Below are 25,929 nucleotides of genomic sequence, written 5' to 3'. Positions count from 1 at the left end.
AGGCCGGAAGCCCCGCCCCTTCGCCTGGTTGCCAGGGAACTGGTGAGCCGGAAGCCCCGCCCGCTGAGCTGTTGTTGTGACGGTGACAGGCCCGGCCCGACCTGGTACCAACCCCCCGGCCGGACCTCCGGGCACCGACCCCCGCTGGCTCCGCTTCGCCCCGCACCATGAAGTGGATGTTCAAGGAGGATCATGCGCTGGGTAAGGAGGCGGGGCTGGGGCAGCGCTGGGTCAGGATACCGCCCCCGCCGAGCCCCAGTGGGCCCTGAGCCACTGCTCCCCCACCGCCTCCAGGTCTCACCAGGCTCCTAGCTCGAGCGGTGCCGTACGCAAAGCCCGCAGAGGCCCCCCCCAGTTCACCCTCTCACTGCCCCTCTCCCCCACACGCAGTGATACCCATCTAGGCTGCCCTCCCCGCAGGCAGAGGGCACTGACCCTCCTCCACCAATCATCTCCAACTCATTGCACAGCTTTAGTAGAGAGACATCCCTGGGGGACCCCAGCGCTGTCTCTCCTCCTGTAAAGATGCTACATGTTACTCAGGAGTTCGGTCCCTTAAGTCGCATAGGGAGGTATGAAAGAGAGCTGGCAGGGAAGATTCACCTACATGATCCTGTCTCCTTCATCTCTCCTATTCCTCCTAGGTCTACCCTACGTTGCCCAGGGTGTGTGTCATGTTGTCATTTTTCTAACTGAATGTTTTGTTTACAGAGCACAGATGTGTAGAGTCTGCAAAAATCCGAGCCAAATACCCAGACCGTGTGCCGGTGAGTAACCCATGCCACTCCTGTAATGCCACTTCCTCCCCCATATCCTGTTACTCTATCCAGGTGAAATAAACTTCCTCTCCTCCCTGTGGTCTACGCCTCTGATCACATTGTGATGAATAGCCTCAAGCAGCATCTGCTTCTAGCTGTTAACACAACCCTCCAAGCATCTACCCTCAACTATGTACCGGTAAGTAATTACCATCCCTGGACTTCCTACATAATCTTCTGGACACCTTTTTGGTCCCAACACTGTCACCCTCCCAATGAGTGATATCATGGGAGCAGCCCTCACCTAGCTACATCCAAGTGACTGCTTCCTCCATGCCTGATCTCTAGCCAGGTCACATCTCAGTGACTCACCCTCTGTGCATGCTCATATGCCCTGACTACATCCAGGTGGGTGACACCTTGTACCAAGCATCAGAGGGGAAGCTATGTTAGTCTGTATCCACAAAAACAACAAGGAGTCCTGTAGCACCTTAAAGACTAACAGATTTATTGAGGCATATGCTTCTGTGGGTAAAAAAACCACTTCTTCAGATGTATGGAGTGAAAGTTACAGATACAAGCATCTGTATCTTGTATCTGTAATTTTCACTCCATGCATCTGAAGAAGTGGTTTTTTACCCATAAAAGCTTATGCCCAAATAAAGCTGTTAGTCTTTAAGGAGCTACAGGACTCCACCTTGTACCATATCCATTTCTCTGTCCAGTCATTTCCCTGCCATTGCAGGGGCCTTGGGCACCTCCTATTCTCTGCCCGTGACAAACAATACTCTGGTCTCCTGTGGGGTATATATGGAGATCTAATTTCATTTATTGGGTTTTGTGGGTGTTGGTTTCCTATGATATAAGGAGATCAGACTAGATGATCTGGTGATTCATTCTGGCCTTAAACTATGACTCAGTCACATTTCGGTGAGCTCTCCATTCATGCACCCACTCTGACAGGATTTTAGTGGGTAACCCCTTCTGCACAGTTGCCCATATGACCACTTAGTAGTGTATGACTCTCCCTCCCCTCTGAGATCATGTCCCTGTAAGGGATTCCCCTCTAGCTGTGTCCTAGTCCTGGTGAGTTAAACCACCACACCTCATGCCATATCCCAGTGAGTAACACCTCCATCTTCTAGCCACATACCTGTGGCAAACGTCTGTCTGAGTACCAGATATTGATACCCTTTTCCACCCCAACCTCCCAGTGCATGAATGAACCCCCATCAGACAACCCAGGGAGCAACCCTGTGAACCTTATCTTGTTGGTGTACTCCTTCCCTTAACTCTTTTCCATCAAGCCCACATCACAGCTCCATCCTGACAATTGCCTTAATCTCTTCAAGTCCATGCTGATCCTATTCTTGCCTGTCCCATGCTGACTACTTCTTGATGAGCTGAATCTGCCCCCTCCCAATCTAACTGCCTCCTGGTGTGCAGTTCCTAGCCCATCAACAATCTCCTGGTGATCAACTTCACATCATGACAAGTATCCCTCTTCCAGACTTTGTCTCTTTGAGTAAGGATAGCCAGTATTCTATCCAGACCAGCTTCTAGTAACCAACCCTGGGAGAGAAGGAGAGACATCAGAGCTGGTATTCTGATATGTGGCAACCCGCAACAAAAAACGGCAGGAATCAGTTCCAGAATGTATTGATACATTCCATCCTCAGCAAATGCTTCGTTTGTTGGGGCCTAAATCTCGAACATATTGACTTGCCCTCTGGGGCAGATGTTTGACATATCAAATATTTCTCTTAGGCCTTATCTATACTAGTACAGTGATCTATTGCAGACTATTGGGGAGGCAGTGTGGTGTAGTGGATAGAGCACTGGACAGGGACTTTGGAGACCTGAGTTCTATTCCCAGCTCTGTTCCTGCTTGGTCAAATCACTTCATCTCTCTGTGCTTCAGTTTCTATCTATAAAATAGGAATGGTGATGCTTACCTTATTTATAAAATGCTTTGAGATCTACTGAGGAAAAGTACTATAAAAGAGCTAAATATTAGTTACTACCAATTAGTTAGCACTGCCATTTGACTTGGTGCTGTATAATACACAAATGGCCCCAAAAGCATTTAGTCTGAAATAGACACATGGGTGCAGGTGATAATTGTTATTCAAAAGAAAAACCTCACTCTTTTTGAGAAGTAGTGGGCTCTGGACACTGGTGTTTGGCATTAGTGGGCCCCCTTGCCTGATAGGAAAAGGCCACTTCAGCAAAGTCACAGTGTATGATTGAGACCTGCTAGAACAGGGGCGGGCAAACTTTTTGGCCTGAGGGTCGCATCGGGTTTCCAAAATTGTATGGAGGGCTGGTTATGGGAGGCTGTGCCTCCCCAAACAGCCAAGCGTGGCCTAGCTCCACCCCCTATCCAACTCCTTCTGCTTCTCGGCCCCTGATGCCCCTCCCCCCCCGGGACTCCTGCCCCATCCAACCCCCCCATTCCCTGTCCCTTGACAGCCCCTGGAACGTCTGTCCCTGACTGCCCCCCCCCCCCATCCAACCCCTCCTCTTATTCCTGACTGTCCCACCAGGACCACTGCCCCATCCAACCACCCCTTCTCCCTGCCCCTGACTGCCCCCAGCACCCCTGCCCCCAACGGCTCCCGACCACCCCCTCCAATCCCACCCCTCCGTCCTGACTGCCCCCTGGGACCTCCTGCCCCCAGTCAACCCCCCTGTTCTCTGCCCTCTGACCACCCCGACCCCTATCCATAACCCTGCCCCCGACCACCACGCTGAACTCCTCTGCCCTCTGTCCATCCTCCCCGCCCCCTTACCACACTGCTTGGAGTACCGTTGGCTAGCAGCGCTACAGCCATGCCGCCCAGCTGGAGCCAGCCACGCCACCGCACAGCACAGAGCACCAGGTCAGGCCCCAGCTCGCAGCCCCGCCACCCAGGGCATTGTGCTGGCTTTTCCAAATAGTGAGATAAATTCATGGTGGCTAAGTCCATAAATGGCTATTAGCCAGGATGGGTAAGAATGGTGTCCCTAGCCTCTGTTCGTCAGAGGATGGAGATGGATGGCAGGAGAGAGATCACTTGATCATTGCCTGTTAGGTTCACTCCCTCTGGGGCACCTGGCATTGGCCACTGTCGGTAGACAGATACTGGGCTAGATGGACCTTTGGTCTGACCCGGTACGGCCTTTCTTATGTTCTTATGAGTATCGAATAGCCTCCATATGAAGAAAGATTAAAAAGACTCAGACAGTTCAGCTTGGAAAAGAGATGGCTGATTGGGGGATAGGATAGAGATCTTAAAAAAAACAAAACAAACAAACAACAACCCCGCATGAATGCTGTGGAGAAAGTGAATAGGGAAGTGTTATTTACCCCTTCACATAAACACAAGAACTGGGGGTCATCCAATTAAATTAAGAGGCAGCAACTTTAAAGGAAACTTGAGGAATTACTTCTTCACTCAACGCACGGTCATCCTGTGGAACTTGTTGCTGGAATGTTGTGAAGACCAATAGTATAACTTGGTTAAAAAAAAAAAAAAAAAGAAATTGGTCCATCAATGGCTATTAGCCAAGATAGTCAGGGACACAACCCCATGCTCTGGATGTCCCTAAGCTGGACTGGATGACTCACTCAGTAGTTGGCCTCTTCTGTTCATTCCCTCTGAAGCATCAGTCAGGATACTGGGCTAGACAGACCATTGGTCTGACCCAGTATGGCCATTCTTATGCTGTGGAGAAGGGGGTATGCCATGTTGGTCCTAGTGCCCTCAGAGTAAGGTTCTCCCCTGCACAGTTCTGGGTCTGATAGATGCTGAGTCCCACATATATAGCTGTGCACTATACTACATTTAGCTGACTTCACTGTCCTATAACTTCAGTGCAGCCAACAATATTAAGATATTACAATACACTTAAATGGTGCTCTTTGTCAACGTGATCAGTAATGCACTTCTGTATGATAATTGCTGTCCTAACCATGCTACAGGAAATATTAGAGCAGAGAACCCTTCACCCTGCCAGGTACCCATTTGCTAGCTTTGATAGAGCTGTAGTGCTGATGGAGCCAGAGTGGGAAGATTCCTTGCAATCCTAAGGCCAAGACATGTAGGGTTCCTCCCCTCACTCCTTTTTAATGAAAACTTAAATTCTGTAAAAACTTTTGGGGGTTACTGCTCCATTGGATCTGCTACTGGGTAGCAACTAATCATAATGGTCTATTCACTGCCCAATAATTCAATTAATGCAGAGTTTGTTAATCGGTAGTGCCTCATACCCTTCCGAATGTCAAATGCCCCTATACTTAAATCTCTGAAAACTAGGAAATACATATAATGTGCACACTGGCCTTATTCTGGAACCCTAGCTCTCCCACCCCTGGAGCTCGCAATAGCCACTAGGAATAAATTAAGTATGAATCATCCAGAGCTAGGGTGGCTAGATAGCAAGTGTGAAAAATCAGGACAGGGGGTGGCAGGGTAAATATGTGCCTATATAAGAAAGAGCCCCAAATATTGTGACTGTCCTTATAAAAATCAGTACATCTGGTCTGCGTAATAAGTGAATAGGAAGAATGACTAAGTAAATATACCATTTTCTGTGTTGTGGTATGCCTCAACTGTATTCTCACATGCCTACACTCCAAATGCTCTTGTTTTTATTTATTTTTTTTTTTTTTAAGAGTAGCAGTATTAACTGGGGTGGAGATTACTTGATGCAGGTTCTTATATATTGCAATATCAGAGGAGCATCTGCACCCGAGGGGGGCAAAATCATGGGTCCCTTGTTTTTGTGTTGAGTTATGTAGGTTAAGCACATGGAGCACAACAGTCTGTTCTTGTGAGGATTTCTAGCAGTTGGGTAGTATTTGTGACAGTGCGATACAGTGCAGGGGTAAATGCAGGTGATGATTCAGAGATTCCTTAGGTTGAAGGTCAAGGAGTGCTAGCATCTGGCAACTCTGGGTGAAATGGTTGAGCATACTACAGGCAGTTAGCTGGTGTTCACTATGCCTGACCTAAACATGAAGCTTTTGCGTTAATGAAGACAAGATCTGTTAGATTTTTCCTACAGTACTTGTGCTCTGTTCCAACCGCACTCCATATTATCTGGTAAGGTAGCGTGGTGTGATGTCTGTCAGGGATAGGTTTGGGCATCACTCAGAGGGCAGAGTTAAGGTTGCAGTATGGGGCTGGTGTGCACATCACATCTGTATTTCCTGGTTGACAGAAGACTCACTATGGGGACATTTGTATGCAGTGTCAGTCCCAGGGTATTAGAGAGAGGAAGTGGGTGAGGTAATATCTTTTATTAGACCAACTTCTGTTAGTGAGAGAAAGCTTGTCTCTTACCAACAGAAGTTGGTCCAATGAAAGATTTTACCTCACCCACCTTGTCTCTCTAGGGGCATCTGGCATTCTGAAAGGGTACAAGGCACTGATTGTCAACCTTAATTCTGCAATAATGAAGTTTTGGGGCAGTGAAATCCCCTAGTTTTTTTTTTTGTTTTTTTTTAATTAAAGTAATATGGTAAGGATGAGGGCATGATTGAGGTGCATCTGTGTGGGGAAAATGGGAGCTCTTCCACAGACATCATCTTTCAGCTACCAACAGTGCCCTTCTCCTGGCTCCTCTGTGCCACTGATAAGGCTTGGTATGCCATGGGTTGTGGAGGGAAGGTACGTCTCAGCCTATTGCTTACCACATATATCAGCTGGAGGCAATAAGGGGGAGAGGATAGGAGCCAGAGATTCCCTACCCCATTTCAGGGGGCTATTAAAGGAAGAAGAGGCTCTGCACAACCTTTTGCTACCTAAGAGGATTGTGGAAGTGTAAAGTGGCAGATTCAGCTGAATTGGATAGAATCATAGAAATTTAGGGCTGGAAGGGACCTCAAGAGGTCATCTAGTCCAGTCTCCTGCACTGAGGCGGAACCAAGTAAACTTGACCATGCCTAATAAAGTGTTTGTCAAACCTGTTCTTTAAAACCTCCAATGATGCGGATTCCACAACCTCCCTCGTAAACCAATGCCAGAGCTGAATTTCTCTTATAGTTAGAAAGTTTTTCCTGATATCTAATCTAAATCTCTCTTGCTGCAGTCTACTTCTTGTCCTTCCTCCAGTGGACAAGGAAAACAATTGATCACATTCCTCTTTATAAATAGCCCTTAAAATATTTGAAGACTGTTATCAGGTCCTCCCTCAGTCTTCTTTTCTCAAGATTAAATATGCTCTGTTTTTTTTGAGCTTTCCTCATAGGTCAGGTGTTCTGAACCTTTTATCTTTTTTTCCCCTCCTCTGGGCTCCCTCCAATTTATCCATATCTTTTCTAAGTCTGGCACCCAGTATTGGACACAGTACTCCAGCTAAGGCCTCATCAGTGCCAAGTAGAGCAGGACATTTATCGCCTGACAATAGCTAGGAGACATGTGAACAGTTGCATTCATCTCATTGGGTGTTCTGTTACGCCTCTGAATATTTACCCTTGCCCCTGAATATAAATTTTTAAGACTCTCCCCTTATGCATGTGAATTTTAGAGTAATTTCAATATTGAGGTCAGCTTCATATTGTGGGGGCTGTACCCTCTTATGTAACGATTTCAACAGCTTCCACCCCACCATCAACCTCAGCCTGGACCAATCTACACGGGAGATCCACTTCCTAGACACCACGGTGCAAATAAGTAATGTCACGTTACCACCACTCTACACCAAAAACCCACCGTCCGCTATGCCTACCTTCATGTCTCCAGCTTCCATCCTGGAGACACCACATGATCCATTGTCTACAGCCCAGCACTGAGGTACAACAGCATCTGCTCCAACCCCTCAGACAGAGACTATCACCTACAAAATCTTCACCAAGCATTCTAAAAACTACGATACCCGCGTAAGGAAATACCCAGAATCCTCCTACTTCAAGACAAGCCCAAGAAAAAAAAAAAAACAGAACTCCACTGGCCATCACATACAGTCCCCAGCTAAAACCTCTCCAACGCATCATCAGTGATCTACAACCCATCATGGACAACAATCCCTCACTTTCCCAGGCCTTGGGAGGTAGGCCAGTCCTAACCCACAGCCAACCTGAAGCGTATTCTCACCAGCAACTACACACCGCACCATAGTAACTAACTCAGGAACCAATCTGTGCAAACCTCAATGCCAACTCTGCCCACATATCTACACCAGCGACACCATCACAGGATCAAACCAGATCATCCTCACCATCACCGGTTCATTTACCTGCACATCCGCCAATGTAATATACGCCATCATATGCCAGCAATGCCCTTCTGCTATATACACATCGGTCAAACTGGACAGTCCCTACGTAAAAGGATAAAGGGACACAAATCAGATATTAGGAATGGCAATATACAAAAACTTGTAGGAGAACACTTCAGTCTCCCTGGACACACAATAGCAGATTTAAAGGTAGCCACCCTGCAGCAAAAAAACTTCAGGACCAGACTTCAAAGAGAAACTGCTGAGCTTCAGTTCATCTGCAAATTTGACACCATCAGCTCAGGATTAAACAAAGACTGAATGGCTTGTCAACTACAAAAGCATTTTCTCCTCCCTTGGTGTTCACACCTCAACTGCTAGAAGAGAGCCTCATCTTCCCTGATTGAACTAACCTAGTTATCTCTAGCCTGATTCTTGCTTGCATATTTATACCTGCCCCTGGAAATTTCCACTACATGCATCCAACGAAGTGGGTATTCACCCATGAAAGCTCATGCTCCAATACGTTTGTTAGTCTATAAAGGTGCCACAGAACTCTTTGCCCCTCTTATATAAATGACTCCAAGTTCGTACCACAAAATATACCCCAGCTCCTGTTGCAGCATGCCATTTTTTAAAGTAATTTAACCGCATGTGAGTTTTAGAGTATTTTGAAAATTATATGCAGCACATTTATGTGAATGGGTGCTGGAATTGGCTGTGTTGAAGCTCAGACGGATATCATCAACTTGGGGTGGAATCGTTACAGTAGTTTGAGCCCTATGGATGTGCAATAAGAATTATAAGAAAGATCTATATAGATATAGAGGGAACACTTACCTCTTGAGTGCTTACTTGCGGCTGGGTGCAGTACTACAGTCTCTTTCCCACTCCTGGCACCCCTATCAGTTGTTGACCTTGCTTGGCAGGTCTTCAGTGGCTTGGCCTCCAGCTGAGTCACACAGTCAAAATGAACCCCTTCTTACATAGCTAAGAGATAAAAAAAAAAAAAAGAACAGTCTCTCTGTTCTCACTAGGGTCTTCAGCTCCAGTTGTGGGCCTTTGAATTCAGCCCTTCTCTCAGGTTTCTAAATGAGCTCTGTCCCCTTCTTGGAGTTTGGATTAGACTTGACCCCCCACTTTATGGTTCACACCACTTTGCCAATGCAGGAACTCAGGCCCACCCACTATTCCAGGTATATCCTGGATCCTATAGACAGCAGCCACATACTGCCCTGGAGCACCCACAGAGTCAGCGCCTGTGTCACTACAGCAGCACCACTGCAGTGCAGATATTGCCAGTCTTGGGCCATAGCTACACTAGCAGTGCTTTACTAGTATAGGAGTATTGGTATACTGTACTGGCAAAGCACTCCTACTGCGGACAGAGTGATACTGGCAAAGCTGGGTTTTGTAGCAGTATCAGAAACCCTTCCTCCCCCAAACAAAACAAGCTCTAGCAGTAAAAGCTTAGCTTTGACAGTATAACTGTACCTACACTGGTGATATTTGCTGACATAGCTATGTCAGTTTGGAATCACAGCTGTTCATGCATTTGACTGACAATTATGCCAGCAGACGTTTGTAATGTAGATTCATAGATTCTAAAAGGACAGAAGGAACAACTGTGACACTAGTCATTCATCAGTGATTTAGATAATGACATGAAGAGTGCACATAAAGTTTGCAAATGATACCAAGCTGGGAGGGGTTGCAAGTGCTTTGGAGAATAGGATTAAAATTCAAAATGATCCAGACAAATTGGAGAAATGGTCTGAAGTAAATAGGATGAAATTCAATGTGGACAAATGCAAAGTATTCCACTTAGGAAGGAACAATCAGTTGCAGACATACAAAATGGGAAATTACTGCCTAGGAAGGAGTACTGCAGAAAGGGATCTGGGGGTAATAGTGGATCACAAGCTAAATCTGAGTCAGTGTAACACTTGAAAATAAATAAAAAGCAGACCTCATTCTGGGATATATTAGCAGGAGTGTTGTAAGCAAGACCCAAGAAGTAATTCTTCTGCTGTACTCCATGCAGATTAGGTATCAACTGGAGCAATGTGTCCAGTTCTGGGCACCACATTTCAGGAAAGATGGGAATCAACTGGATGAAGTCCAGAGAAGAGCAACAAAAATGATTAAAATGTCTAGAAAACGTGACCTATGAGGGAAGCTTGAAAAAACGGAGTTTGTTTAGTCTGGAGAAGAGAAGACTGGTGGACAGGGGCAGTGATAACAGTTTTCAAGTACATAAAGGTTATTACGAGGAGGGAGAAAAAAACGTAACCTCTGAGGATACAACAAGAAGCAATGGGCTTAAATTGCATCAAGGGCAGTTTAGGTAGGACATTAGGAAAAATTTCTTGTCAGTGTGGTTAAGCACTGGAATAAGTTGCCCAGGGAGGTTTTGAAATCTCCATCATAGAATATCAGAGTTGGAAGGGACCTCAGGAGGTCATCTAGTCCAATCCCCTGCTCAAAGCAGGACCAATTCCCAATAAATCATCCCAGCCAGGGCTTTCTCAAGCCTGACCTTAAAAACCTCTAAGGAAGGAGATTCCACCACCTCCCTAGGTAACCCATTCCAGTGCTTCACCACCCTACTAATAAAAAAAAAGAGGTTTTTCCTAATACCCAACCTAAACCTCCCCAACTGCAACTTGAGACCATTACTCCTTGTTCTGACATCAGGTACCGCTGAGAACAGTCTAGATCCATCCTCTTTGGAACCCCCTTTCAGGTAGTTGAAAGCAGCTATCAAATCCCCCCTTATCCTTCTCTTCTGCAGACTAAACAATCCCAGTTCCTTCAGCCTCTCCTCATAAGTCATGTGCTCCAGCCCCCTAATCATTTTTGTTGCCTTCCGCTGGACTCTTTCCAATTTTTCCACATCCTTCTTGTAGTGTGGGGCCCAAAACTGGACACAGTACTCCAGATGAGGCCTCACCAATGTTGAATAGAGGGGAATGATCAGGTCCCTCGATCTGCTGGCAATGCCCCTACTTATACAGCCCAAAATGCCGTTAGCCTTCTTGGCAACAAGGGCACACTGTTGACTCATATCCAGCTTTTCGTCCACTGTAACCCCTAGGTCCTTGCAGAACTGCTTCCTAGCCATTCGGTCCCTAGTCTAACAGTGAATGGGATTCTTCCATCCTAAGTGCAGGACTCGGCATTTGTCCTTGTTGAATCTCATCAGGTTTCTTTTGGCCCAATCCTCTAATTTGTCTAGGTCCCTCTGTATCCTATCCCTACCCTCCAGCATATCTACCATTCCTACCAGTTTAGGGTCATCTGCAAACTTGCTGAGAGTGCAGTCCACGCCATCCTCCAGATCATTAATGAAGATACTGAACAAAACTGGCTCCAGAACCGACCCTGCAGTCTAACCTGCTCTTAAAAAAAACCCTCCAAACACCTGTCAGGAATGGTCTAGATAATACTTAGTCCTTCCTTGAGTACAGGGGACTGGATTAGGTGACCTCTTGAGGTTCAGTCATATGATTCTATGATCTAGTCTTATCTCCTGCCTAACACAGGCCATAGAATGTCCTCAAAATAATTCCTGTAGACAGCTTCAGCCTTACATTATAACAAGATAGAAGCACCAATATAGTTTACAGGCTTGAAGCCAGCCTTTGCTTAGTCCCATCTTCCTTATTTATTACTAGCACCTCAGTCTTTTCCAAAACAAATTAGGATAAAAGGCCAGGCTAAGGTTGCAGAGGATATCAGTGGTCGGGTATAAAGGAGTTTTATCCAATTGCACAAACTTTCTCAGCATACACCCTTACTTATGCTGTGACCTTTGGCTCCAGGGAGTAACTACATCACTGAACTCATGATTGTATGTTCGATACACCCTTGGAGACCTGTGCTTACTGAGTAAGAGGAAAGTAAGGAATTGCTATATCAGGTCAGCCCAGTGGTCTAGACCCATATCCTGTCCCTGACAGTGACCAGTGCCACATGCTTCAGAAGGTACAAGAAACCCCTTAGTAGACAATTATGGAAAGACATGCCCATAGGGGAAAGAGCTTTACTTTCTCTAGCTCAGTGGTTCTCAGCCAGGGGTACATGTACCCCAGAGGGTACATCAGTTCCTCTAGATCAGGGGTCCCCAAAACAGTGCCTGTGGGTGCCATGGCGCCCGCCAGGGTGTCTAAGTGTGCCTGGGTACTGGCCAGCGGACGAGCATCCACCGAAATGCTGCGTCATCCAGAGGCGTTGCTGCTAAAATGACACATTTTTGGCGGCGATGCCTCTGGATGACACAGCTTGTCGGCAGCAATTTGGCAGCAACGCCTATTGACGTTGCCACATTTTGGCGGATGCTCGTCAGCTGCCACGGTCCTCCGTGGGGCGCCAGACGAAAAAGGTTGGGGACCACTGCTCTAGATATTTGCCTAGTTTAACAGGCTACATCAAAAGCACTAGCAAAGTCAGTGCAAACTAAAATGTCATATACAAGTTATTGTCTGTATATTGCTCTATATACTATACACTGAAATGTAAGTACAATAATTATATTCCAGTTGATTTTATAATTACATGGTAAAAATGAGTCAGCAGTTTTTCAGTAAGAATGTGTTGGAAGCTGTGAGCTTCTAAACAAGGTTTGAAATCTAGAAGCTTCTGTTCATTGGCTGAGACTTAATCAGGGGTGGGGCTATCAGGAAGGTCAGGGCTTTATAAAGCCATGAGCAAGCGACCAGGGGCCGCTAACAGGGAGTTTCAAGAGAGAGTTAGGAAGGGGGCAAGGTACACTTGCCATTCTTTAAAACCTTTAAACTATAATCAAAACTTCTTGATTTTAAACAAAAACCCTATCATTAACCTAGGTAACTGTAGGAGAGAATGCATGCAGAAGCCCAGCAGCAGAGTGGGGGCTATCCTGTTTATTGTGCTCAGTGTAGCATGTATGATTACCTGTCCTGTAGGCATTTGGTGCAAGGAGCTCCTGGCCCTCAGACCAGGTGCAGGCTTTGGAGGCCAGTGTGGTAGAACTGGAGGAGCTAAGGGAGGCAAAGAGGTATGTTGATGAGGCTTTCCGGGACACAGTAGATTAGTCCCACCTCCAATCAGACAGCCCCTGTGCTGTTGAGGAGGATGAAAGGCCCAGGAAAGCAGAGCAGTCAATGGGAGCAGAGGGAAACCTTCCCATAGTTGGCACCCTCCTTCCAGATGATGATGGGGTATCCTCTCACACTGAGGTTACCTCTCTAGGGGAGGGAACTCCAGTCACTAGGAAAAGGCAGGTGCTAGTAATGGAAGATTCGATCATTAGAAACAGATAGCTGGGTATGTGATGACCAGGAGAACCGTATGGTGACTTGCCTGCCTGGTGCGAAGGTTATGGATCTCTCAAGGCATCTAGAGAGACTTATTTGGGGAGGAGCCAGTGCTCGTGGTACATGTAGGTACCAATGACATAGGGAAGGGTAGGAGAGATGTCCTGGAGGCCAAATTTAGACTGCTAGGAAAGAGACTGAAATCCAGGACTTCTATGGTAGCATTCTCAGAAATGCTTCCAGTTCCACACACAGGGCCAGGTAGGCAGGCAGGTAGAGCTTCAGAGTCTCAATGTGTAGAAGAGATGATGCTGTAGAGAGGAGGGGGTTTAGATCAGGGGTGGGAAAACTATGTGGCTCGCAGGACCCTCCTCTCCAGCCCCTGAGCTCCTGGTCCAGGAGGCTACCCCGGCTCCTCCCCCGCTGCTCTCCCTCCCCCGCAGCCTCAGCACACCACGCTGCCAGCACAATGCTCTGAGCGGCTGGGTAGCACAGATGCAGAGCCGCAGCCTGAGATGGTGCTCTGGGCGGCGTGGCTGTAGGGCCACAAGCCACCGGTGCTCCAGGCAGTGCAGTAAGAGGGCAGGGGAGTTCGAGGCGGTGGTCGGGGCAGGGCCATCAGAGGGCGGGTTGAATGGGGCAGGGGTCTGGGGAGGCAGTCAGGAAGGAGTGGGGGGTTGGATGCAATGGCAGGGGGCAGTCAGGGCCAGGGGGTGCGGGAGCGGTCAGGGGACAGGGAGCAGGGGGTGGTGGATGGGGCAGGAGTCCTGGGGGGGGCCGTTAGGGAACAGTGGGGGTTGGATGGGTAGGAGTCCCAGTGGGGCTGGGCCATGCCTGGCTGTTTGGGGAGGCACAGCCTCCCGTAACCAGCCCTCCATTCAATTTTGGAAACCCGATGTGGTCCTCAGGCCAAAAAAAAGTTTGCCCGCCCCTGGTTTAGATTTATTAGGAACTGGAGAAACTTTTGGGATAGGGGGGAAAGCCTGTACAGGAAGGATGGGCTCCACCTAAACCGAAGTGGATCCAGACTGCTGGCACTTAACATTAAAGAGGTTGCAGAACAGTTTTTAAACTAAGAGATGGGGGGAAGCTGATTGCTGCAGAGGAGCATGTGGCTCGGTCAGAGACTTCTCTCAGAAGAGAGCCTATTGATAGAGATTCTCTAGGTTTTAGTCAAGAGGAGAGGATGGAAGAGGATAAAGTATGGGCCAGATCAGATGAGAAACATTCACAAAGAATCTGACATCAGAAAAGGGCAGACAAAACAGTGACAAGTTTTTAAAATGCTTGTACACAAATGCTGGAAGTCTAAATAATAAGATGGGTGAACTAGAGTGCCTCGTGTTAAAGGAGGATATTGATATAATAGGCATCATAGAAACCTGGTGGAATGGGGATAATCATTCCAGGGTACAAAATCAGGTCATGTGCAGGGGGGTGGAAAGAGATGTGACACTATATGTGAAAGAAAATGTAGAATCAAATGAAGTAAAAATCTTAAAATGAATCCACATGTTCCATAGAATCTCTATGGATAGTAATTCCATACTCTAATAAGAATATAACAGTAGGTATCTACTATCAACCACCTGACCAGGACAGTGATAGTGATGATAAAATGCCAAGGGAGATTAGAGAAGGTATGAAAATAAAGACTCAATAATAGTGGGAGATTTCAATTATCCCCATATTACTAGGTACATATCACCTCAGGACAAAAATGCAGACACAAAATTTCTCGATACTTTAAATGACTGCTTCTTGGAGCAGCTGGTACAGGAACCCACAAGGGGCCAGGCAATTCTCAATTTAATCCTGAATGGAGCACAGGATTTGTGCCAAGAGGTAACTATAACAGGATTGCTTGGAAATAGTGATCATGATATAACAACATTCCTGTGGTGGGAAGAACACCTCAACAGCCCAACACTGTGGCATTTAATTTCAGAAAGGGGAACTATAACTAATCTCCTTATTTTTGCAAACAGAAATTAAAACTACAAGGAGTCTGGTGGCACCTTAAAGACTAACAGATTTATTCGGGCATAAGCTTTCGTGGGTAAAAAACCTCACTTCTTCAGATGCATCTGTTCATAATTCGACCTGTTCATTATGACTACAGCACCTCCTTTGTCAGCCCCTTCGATTAGAATGTCATAGTTGTTTGAGGCTGTGGATGGCATTGCATTCTGTATGGCTGAGGTTATGGAGCAAGTGATGCTGTTTGTTCACAATTTCAGACTGTGCACATCTGCAGAAGCACTCCATGTAGAGGTCCAGTCTGTCATTTCGACCATCAGGAGGAGTCCATGCAGAGTTCTTCTTGTAATGTTGGTAGGAGGGTTCCTGTGGATCAGTGCACTGTTCAGTGTTGTGTTGAAAATATTCCTTGAGTCAGAGACAACAAAAGTAGGCTTCCGTCTGCATCTGAAGAAGTGAGGTTTTTCACCCACAAAAGCTTATGCCCAAATAAATCTGTTAGTCTTTAAGGTGCCACCAGACTCCTTCTTGTTTTTGTGCATACAGACTAACACGGCTACCCCCTGATACTTGACACCATACAAGAAATTAAAAGGTACAGTGACTAGAGTGAAATTCCTGCAAGCTGCATGGACACTTTTCAAAGACACCATAATAGAGGCCCAACTTAAATGTATACCCCAAATTAAAAAACACAGTAAAAGAACTAAAAAAGAGCCATGGTGGCTTACCCATGTAAAAGAAGCAGTGAGATAAAAAGGCATCTTTTTAAAAGTGGAAGTCAGATCCTAGTGAGGTAAATAGAAAGGAGCATAAACACTGCCAAATTAAGTGTAAAAATGTAATAAGAAAAGCCAGAAAACAAGTTTGAAGAACAGCTAGCCAAAAACTTAAAATGTAATAACAAAAAATACATCAGAAGCAGGAAGCCTGCTAAACAACCAGTGGGGGCAGGATGATTGAGATACAAAAAGGAGCACTTAAAGACTATAAAGTCATTGCAGAGAAACTAAATGAATTCTTTGCTTCAGTCTTCACAGCTGAGGATGTTAGGGAGATTCCCAAACCTGAGCCGTCCTTTGTAGGTGACAAATTTGAGGAACTCTCACAGATTGAAGTATCACTAGAGAAAGTTTTGGAATTAATTGATAAACTCAACATTAACAAGTCACCGGGACCAGATAGCATTCACCCAAGAGTTCTGAAAGAACTCAAATGTGAAATTGTGGAACTATTAACTATGGTTTGTAACCTGTCCTTTAAATCAGCTTCTGTACCCAGTGACTGGAAGATAGCTAATGTAATGCCAATATTTAAAAAGGGCTCTAGAGGTGATCCAGCAATTACAGACCGGTAAGTCTAACGTCGGTACCGGGCAAATTAGTTGAAACAATAGTAAAGAATAAAATTGTCAGACACATAGAAAAACAAACTTGAGCAATAGTCAACATGGTTTCTGTAAAGGGAAATCGTGTCTTACTAATCTATTAGAGTTCTTTGAAGGGGTCAAACAAACATGTGGACAAGGGGGATCCAGTGGACATAGTGTACTTAGATTTCCAGAAAGCCTTTGACAAGGTCCCTCACCAAAGGCTCTTACATAAATTAAGTTGTCATGGGATAAGAGAGAAAATCCTTTCATGGACTGAGAACTAGTTAAAAGACAGGGAACAAAGGGTAGGAATAAATGGTACATTTTCAGAAAGGAGAGAGGTAACTAGTGGTGTTCCCTAAGGGTCAGTCCTAGGACAAATCCTGTTCAACTTATTCATAAATGATCTGGAGAAAGGGGTAAACAGTGAGGTGGCAAAGTTTGCAGATGATACTAAACTGCTCAAGATAGTTAAGACCAAAGCAGACTGTGAAGAACTTCAAAAAGATCTCACAAAACGAAGTGATTGGGCAACAAAAGGGCAGTAGTTCCTAATCTTTTTTGTCTGGCGTCCACGGAGGACCATGGTGGCGGACGAGCATCTGCCAAAATTTTGCATTGCTGCTGAAATGCCGCTGACAAGTAGTATCATCCAGAGGCATCACCGCTGAAATACCGCTGAAAATCGGCGGCATTTCGGTGGCGATGCCTCTGGATGATGCTACTTGTCAGCGGCATTTTGGCGGATGCTCGTCCGCCGGCCAGTATGCGGGTGCACTTAGATGCCCTGGCAGGCGCTGTGGTGCCCATGGGCACCGAGTTAGGGACCCCTGAATTAGGGGTTTGGAACAGGTCCCATTTGAGTAGAGATTAAAGAGGTTAGGACTTTTCAGCTTGGAAAGGAGGAGACTAAGGGGGGATATGATAGAGGTATATAAAATTATGAGTGGCTTGGAGAAAGTGAATAAGGAAAAGTTATTTACTTGTTCCCATAATATAAGAACTAGGGGCCACTAAATGAAATTTATGGGCAGCAGGTTTAAAACAAATAAAAAGTAGTTGTTCTTCACACAGCACACAGTCAGCCTGTGGAACTTCTTGCCTAAGGAGGTTGTGAAGGCTAGGACTAGAATAGCTTTTAAAAGAGAACTAGATAAATTCATGGCTATTAGCCAGGATGGGTAAGGAATGGTGTCCCTAGCCTCTGTTCGTCAGAGGCTGGAGATGGATGGCAGGAGAGAGATCACTTGATCATTGCCTGTTAGGCTCACTCCCTCTGGGGCACCTGGCATTGGCCACTGTTGGTAGACAGGATAACGGGCTAGATGGACCTTTGGTCTGACCCGGTACGGCTTTCAGAGCTGGGCTCCTGGCCAGCAGCCACCACTCTCCAGCTCCGAAGGCAGTGCTGCTGCCAGAAGCAGCACAGAAGTAAGGGTTGCAGTACCATAAACCCACCCCCCTTCATCCCATCCCCACACACAATAACTTTGCGGGGGCCCCACCACTCCTTTTTGGGTCAGGACCCCTACAATTACAACACTGAAATTTCAGATTTAAATAGCTGAAATCATGAATTTTACAATTTTTAAAATCCTATGACTGTGAAACTTACCAAAGTGGACTGTGAATTTGGTAGAGCCCTACTTATGCATACTAACATTTTGTTTTCTCTTTTGACTGCTGCATATGAGCAGGGTTTTTTGAGCTGTCTAGAGGGATGGATGGATTCGTTTCACCTTCTGTTCGACATCCACCTGCCCATAGTATTGTAAGCCTGTCCTAGCAAGAGAGAGACTAGTCTGTCTAGATCCACCCAGCAAAGCCTCATCTTTCTATCTATGCTTTAATAGGTCATTGTGGAAAAGGTCTCAGGCTCTCAGATTGTTGACATTGATAAGAGGAAGTATCTGGTTCCGTCTGACATCACTGTGGCCCAATTCATGTGGATCATCAGGAAGAGGATTCAACTGCCATCTGAGAAAGCAATATTCCTCTTTGTAGACAAGACTGTCCCACAGTCCAGGTGAGAGGCCATTAGACTGGAATTTGTGTGCATTTCACTAAAGATACATAAGCTCAGTGGTGCAAGTATGATGGTCTGGTCCAGTCTGCCATACCAGTAAGATATTTATAATTGGTACTCTGTTCCAGAAAGATACAGGAGACCACCGGGTGGCCCCATGCCAGCAGCTCCTCTGGCGCAGCTGTACCACCCCCAGCCATTCCACGCAGTTGCGACTCCTGTCTGGGGTCTGTACAGCAGCCCCATCAGAGGACAGGGCTGGAAGTGGTACAACTGCGCTGGAGGAGTGGCCCCATGTTCTGCTCTTTTCACTGCTGCAGTTCCAGAGAATCCTGCAGTTCAGAAGTATCTGGTGCAGTAGGAGGAGGACAGAGCCCCTTCTCCCCCCCCCCCCGGTAACATGGGATGGATCATGGGGAGGGGACAGGGAGAGTGCAGGGGCCCTGAGCTGGAAGGGGAGAAAAAGTCATGTGATGGAGGTCACATGCCCCCACCTTTGTGTCCCTCCCATGAGGGCAGCATACCAGTAAGAAATTAATTCTACTTGCACCACTGCATAAGCCTGATGGACCACGTTCTGCTAGGATGTTAGTGTTAACCCCTCAAAATGATATACTGAGGAGCAGCTCACTGAGGAAGTAAAGGAAGAATGGTTTGCTATTTTAATATCATTGCTCTTATTTTTCTCATTTTATTTAAATGCTGGCAAAATACAAACCCCCAGCTGAAGAAAAGATGATTGTAAAGCAGCTCAGTTGTGACATGCATCAGGGAAGAATGGTGGGGAAGGTTATTGAGATGCCATGTAGGAGTCTGAGACATAGATGGTGAACTTCTTGCCAAGAAAGCAAGTTTAACAAAGTTAAACTTCAGCAAGAGTTCAGGAATCATTTTAGTATCTAGGGGAGAGGGTCACTAAAATCCTCTTAGACTTTAATTTCTTTGGGACAAGTACTGTGCTTATTCTATGTTCTCCACAGCACCAAGCCTGATACCAACAGTTCCACTGAGAATGTTAAGGTTGCATGATTAAATGCTCAAAAGTGAATACCAGTGTCAGGATTCTTGGAACAACCCTTAAATCTGCCCCCTGGTATGTATGACTAATCAGATAGCCACCTACTTTCTTAAATAATACAGTACTGAATTATAATCTTATAAGGTGCAAAGTGAATGAAGGGAATGGCCCCTTGTGTTAGTCACTATGCATTTTATATAGAAATAAATTGTATTGGCTGGCGTACACAGAATACATTACATAAGAACGGCCGTACTGGGTCAGACCAAAGGTCCATCTAGTCCAGTATCCTGTCTACCGACAGTGGCCAATGCCAGGTCCCCCAGAGGGAGTGGACCTAACAGGCAATGATCAAGTGATCTCTCTCCTGCCATCCATCTCCCCCTTTGACAAACAGTCAAGGGACACCATTCCTTACCCCATCCTGGCTAATAGCCATTAATGGACTTAACCTCCATTAATTTATCCAGTTGTCTTTTAAATGCTCTTGTAGTCCTAGCCTTCAAAACTTCCTCAGGTAAGGAGTTCCACAAGTTGACTGTGCGCTGCGTGAAGAAGGACTTCCTTTTATTTGTTTTAAACCTGCTGCCTATTAATTTCATTTGGTGACTCCTAGTTCTCGTATTATGGGAATAAGTAAATAACTTTTCCTTATCTACTTTCTCCACATCACTCACGATACATTGTAGTAGCAGATACTACATGGGCACCAAAGGTTGTAGCAGAAGCTATACTGCATTATTTGAGAAACAGCATGTCATCGTGGCAGAGATAAGGCATTATTTGATGTTTGAATGCTTAAAACCATGCAACCTTAATTGTCTCTTCAGAGAATCTGCAAAGGATTTTAAAAAATTGCATTTGTGGGTCCCGCTTTTGCTGCTTTATTGTGTATGGGGCCTGAAAGGGATTTTTTTTCCTTCCTGCGTGGTTACTCAAGTCTGATCTTCCTGGTATTGCAGTAACACCTTCTTAGGTGCGTATCTCAAATGTGAGTTGTGAACTTTCACATAGAATCATAGAATATCATGTTAACTAGATGGACAGGAATGTTGAATCTTTAACAACAGCATCTTTTTGTTCAAATATTAACAAAAAACAAAGTTTGACTAGAGGGTCAGACACTTCCTTGCTTCTGTAGGTTGAGCTCATTGCATATGGCAGGGGGCTCCTTGTATTCCTCTTTTTCCCCACGTGCTTCCTCTGTGCCACCCTGCTACTCCTGTTTAAAGGATTCACTGCAACCAACCCCCTGTGATGGCCCCAGCATCTTCACCCTTACCTTAGGGATGAAGTCTTTCTTGAGTCCCTGTAGCCAGCCAGGAGCATCATCCTTACTTCCCTCACTCCAGTCAGCAACCTATCTGCTCTGCTCTGGCCAGCAGCTCCTTTTATATGAGCCTGCTGGGATCTGATTGGCTGCTTCCCTACAGTCTCTCTCTGCAGCCTGGAGGACTCACCTCTACTGCTCTTTCTTGGAACAGGGTGTGGTAGAGCTGTGAGGCCTCCAGCAGGGGGCCTCAGGGCCTGGTACACCCCATCACATCCCCTTATTCACATCTCTCCCCATGCCAGGGTTCCAATTCTCCCCCCCATGCTAGGGGCTTTGCGTGCACCCCTACTACCTCCCCATTCTCTGTTTCCCTCCACTATTCTTTTCTTTTCTTTTCTTTTTCTGTGTGTCAACATTTTGAAACTGTTGGGAGGATGGGCAGAGTTAAAATGAGCGGTATTAGACTGGAATGTGTTACTGGCCGCCTCAACTGATTTCTTGATTTTTAGACAATTACAGTGGTGGTTGAAGCTGCTGGTTCTGCTAACCAGATGCCAGGGGCTCACATGTCCTCCATTTCCCCCTTCCTGTTTTCTGCTTCCCACTAAAATGAACAAGGTTCTGCCCATTGTTGCACAGAACATTCCTTGAGACGTTATGGATGGGATGTGGCATTCAGGAGTCATAGTGTTATCTCCAAACAGAGAAATGCTGTCAAGTGAGTGTAAGGCCTTGCACACTCAGCCAAACAGCTTCACTGAAAATCCATTCCCCCTAAGCTACTCATCTCTTGTGCTAACACAATTTCACAGTGCCTCAGGCCGCCTGCAGGGGCACAAAGCTGACTGTCCAATTTAAACAACAAACAGGAAATAAAACCTGTTTTTTGACAAATCTTTCAGGCCATTATACATCATAAAGCAGCAAGGTTTTATGGAAGTTTTTGGAAAGTGTAGGGGACAATTTCCTCGTCCAAGTGCTGGAGGAACCAACTAGGGGCAGAGCTCTTCTTGACCTGCTGCTCACAGACAGAGAAGAGTTAGTAGGGGAAGCAAAAGTGGATGGGAACCTGGGAGGCAGTGACCATGAGATGGTTGAGTTCAGGATCCTGACACAAGGAAGAAAGGAGAGCAGCAGAATACAGACCCTGGACTTCAGAAAAGCAGACTTTGACTCCCTCAGGGAGCTGATGGGCAGGATCCCCTGGGAAAATAACATGAGGGGGAAAGGAGTCCAGGAGAGCTGGCTGTATTTTAAGGAATCCTTATTGAGGTTGCAGGAAAAAAACATCCCGATGTGTAGGAAGAATAGTAAATATGGCAGGCGACTAGCATGGCTTAACAGTGAAATCCTTGCTGATCTTAAATGCAAAAAAGAAGCTTACAAGAAGTGGAAGATTGGACAAATGACCAGGGAGGAGTATAAAAATATTGCTCAGGCATGCAGGAGTGAAATCAGGAAGTCCAAATCATACTTGGAGTTGCAGCTAGCAAGAGATGTTAAGAGTACAAAAAGGGTTTCTTCAGGTATGTTAGCAACAAGAAGAAAGTCAAGGAAAGTGTGGGCCCCTTACTGAATGAGGGAGGCAACCTAGTGACAGAGGATGTGGAAAAAGCTAATGTACTCAATGATTTTTTTGCCTCTGTCTTCACAAACAAGGTCAGCTCCCAGACTGCTGCACTGGGCAGCACAGTATGGGGAGAAGGTGACCAGCCCTCTGTGGAGAAAGAAGTGGTTTGCGACTGTTTAGAAAAACTGGACGAGCACAAGTCCATGGGGCCGGATGCGCTGCATCTGAGGGTGTTAAAGGAGTTGGCCGATGAGATTGCAGAGCCATTGGCCATTATCTTTGAAAACTCATGGCAATCGGGGGAGGTCCCGGATGACTGGAAAAAGGCTAATGTAGTGCCCATCTTTAAAAAAGGGAAGGAGGAGGATCCGGGGAACTACAGGCCAGTCAGCCTCACCTCAGTCCCTGGAAAAATCATGGAGCAGGTCCTCAAGGAATCAATTCCGAAGCACTTAGAGGAGAGGAAAGTGATCAGGAACAGTCAGTGTGGATTCACCAAGGGCAAGTCATGCCTGACTAACCTAATTGCCTTCTATGAGGAGATAACTGGGTCTGTGGATGAGGGGAAAGCAGTGAATGTGTTATTCCTTGACTTTAGCAAAGCTTTTGATACAGTCTCCCACAGTATTCTTGCCAGCAAGTTAAAGAAGTATGGGCTGGATGATTGGACTATAAGGTGGATAGAAAGCTGGCTAGATCGTCAGGCTCAATGGGTAGTGATCAACGGCTCCATGTTTAATTGGCAGCCGGTTTCAAGCGGAGTGCTCCAAGGGTCGGTCCTGGGGCCGGTTTTGTTCAATATCTTCATTAATGATCTGGAGGATGGCGTGGACTACGCTCTCAGCAAGTTTGCAGATGACACTAAACTGGGAGGAGTGGTAGATACGCTGGAGGGTAGGGATAGGATACAGAGGGACGTAGGGGTTACAGTGGACAAGAAGCTGGATATGAGTCAACAGTGTGCCCTTGTTGCCAAGAAGGCTAACGGCATTTTGGGCTGTATAAGTAGGGGCATTGCCAGCAGATCGAGGGATGTGATCATTCCCCTCTATTCGACATTGGTGAGGCCTCATCTGGAGTACTGTGTTCAGTTTTGGGCCCCACACTACAAGAAGGATGTGGAAAAATTGGAAAGAGTCCAGTAGAGGGCAACAAAAATGATTAGGGGGCTGGAGCACATGATTTATGAGGAGAGGCTGAGGGAACTGGGATTGTTTAGTCTGCAGAAGAGAAGACTGAGGGGGGATTTACGCTGCTTTCAACTACCTGAAAGGGGGTTCCAAAGAGGAAGGATCTAGACTGTTCTCAGTGGTACCTGATGAGAGAACAAGAAGTAATGGTCTCAAGTTGCAGTGGGGGAGGTTTGGGTTGGATATTAGGAAAAACTTTTTCACTAGGAGGGTGATGAAGCACTGGAATGGGTTAACTAGGGAAGTGGTGGAATCTCCTTCCTTAGAGGTTTTTAAGGTCAGGCTTGACAAAGCCCTGGCTGGGATGATTTAGTTGGGAATTGGTCCTGCTTTGACCACCTGAGGTCCCTTCCAACCCTGATATTCTATGATTCGAGGTCACATGACTTTTTTTGTTTATTTTAAAGATCACTTAATATTCAACAAACACCTACAAAATGTCATTAAACACAAAGTTGCAGCCTCTGGAACTATTTGGATAGACAGCACTGGAGCAGCCTGTTCTATACAAGGCACACATTTAGGACAATGGCATGTAGGGCATGCTCTTACCTCACTGTACAATTAATGAGCCATGACAACTACAGACATCATTGCACACGTTACACCGCAGCGAATGAGGCAGAGAATAATAGAAGCCTTACCTTCTTCAATGCACCCTCTAGCAGATTAAGTCTGTCATATGCAGTGAGGTTACCCACACTTGCATGCTGAGTGCAACGTCCCTTTGTTTGGAATGTTGGTATTCCCAAAATGCCGGAACTGCATAAAACGAGTATAAAGGCTTCATCACATGGTCAAAACAAAACTTATTTTCACATGGACACTCAAAGGCCCTTCTTGTCAATGAGGATTAGTTTCCTGCCAAATTTAAACTTGCTACCCACAGACATTTTGGAGCAAGAGGTACTCAGATTAGTCCCTTTTTATTTTATCATAGGGAAGGTGTCCATTCCCCCAACCTCTCATTTAAAGTGGTTGAATTTGAAATATTTTTTGCACAAACTTTCAGACTAAATTCATCTTTGGATAGAGACTGAGCCTTGAAAATTAGTCCAGTGGGTTATGAACTGAACACTGTAATGGGGAAGGGGAGTTATAAATGGAAATGTTCACACAATCTTAATTATAGGTGGTGATGGTGCTTCAGTTACAACAATAGAAGTGCGCTATTGAGGTTCTGATCCCACTAAAAGTGATGACATCCCAAGACTTCAGCTTCAGTACTTCTAGACTGGAAACATACCAGTGCATTAGGCTTCAAACAGCATCTACTAAAATCAACATTTGTGAAATGCATTTGTGTAGACCCACAAACTTAACAGTAAAAATCCAAGCATTTTGCAAATTCACAGAAATTATTTATGAATGCCAGTGCTAGAACATCTGGACTCAAGAGCAACTAGGGATATTGGTGATGACTAAGGGATGTGGATGCCTGCTGTGTCTCTCAGGAATCAATAGCATTTCAGATACTCTCATTCATGTATTTAAACATACACTTCTAGTCTAGAGCTTTGTTTTTCATTCTATCCTCTTCTCTCTGTTTGCCGTACAGTAATTGTTACCATGTGCAGCTCTGCTGCCTTGAGCAACTTCTCATTGTGTTTTCTTTTTCTTTTCCCTTGTTCAAGCCTAACTATGGGACAGCTTTATGAGAAGGAGAAGGATGAGGATGGATTCTTGTATGTGGCCTACAGTGGAGAAAACACATTTGGCTTCTGAATGCTGGTGTCTGGCTGCTGCACCATCCTGCTATGTATCTTGTAAATAGCCAATTGTTTTCAGTTATGACACCCACAGAGGTTTCTCCCATACACATCATGCATTTGTAACTGGATTAATTTCCTAATATATTGATAGGCCTTGTTTTATTAGACTGGTAAATTATCGGGATTTTTTCCTTTATTGTGCATTGTCCTCATAGCTATAAGTTCCCAGAGCCTCACCCCTCTGGAACACATATTTAATGACATTGTTTATATATTGACGCAAAGTAGTTGGGCTACTAAAACATGAAAAAGAGGAACATGCATTTATTCTGGATTTAGTTTGAGGTGTTAGCTTGACAAGAATTAAAATATTAATTATTCTTAGGAACAACACTGGCTTCACTAGGTTATTCTGAGCAGTAGCAAGATGCTTAGCATATTGAACTAAGTTAATGTTCCTCTTTCTGAATTCTATTAAGGAATAACTACAATAAAAATTCCTCCCACACACATGTTGTGTGGCCAATGTC

General features: G+C 45.6%; 1 protein-coding gene across 2 annotated transcripts; it reads left to right on the top strand.

Moving 5' to 3' along the window:
- The first annotated feature begins 21 nt into the window (after positions 1 to 21).
- Positions 22 to 25,929, top strand: GABARAPL2 (GABA type A receptor associated protein like 2). Of its 2 annotated transcripts, XR_005588755.1 has the most exons (5): positions 22 to 201; positions 712 to 767; positions 18,464 to 18,636; positions 19,617 to 19,729; positions 25,322 to 25,929. XR_005588755.1 is itself a non-coding variant. In XM_039502878.1 (4 exons), the coding sequence occupies exons 1-4, from the start codon at positions 168 to 170 to the stop codon at positions 25,410 to 25,412; spliced, it is 354 nt and encodes a 117-aa protein (XP_039358812.1). In that variant the 5' UTR covers positions 22 to 167; the 3' UTR covers positions 25,413 to 25,929. The 2 variants fall into 2 exon arrangements, 1 of the variants encoding a protein (XP_039358812.1); XM_039502878.1 differs by lacking the exon at positions 19,617 to 19,729.

This window comes from Mauremys reevesii, linkage group 16, assembly GCF_016161935.1.
Source record: "Mauremys reevesii isolate NIE-2019 linkage group 16, ASM1616193v1, whole genome shotgun sequence".
NCBI lineage: Eukaryota > Metazoa > Chordata > Testudines > Geoemydidae > Mauremys > Mauremys reevesii.
Note: the sequence above shows the minus strand (reverse complement) of the source record. Positions and strands in the feature narration are given on the sequence as shown.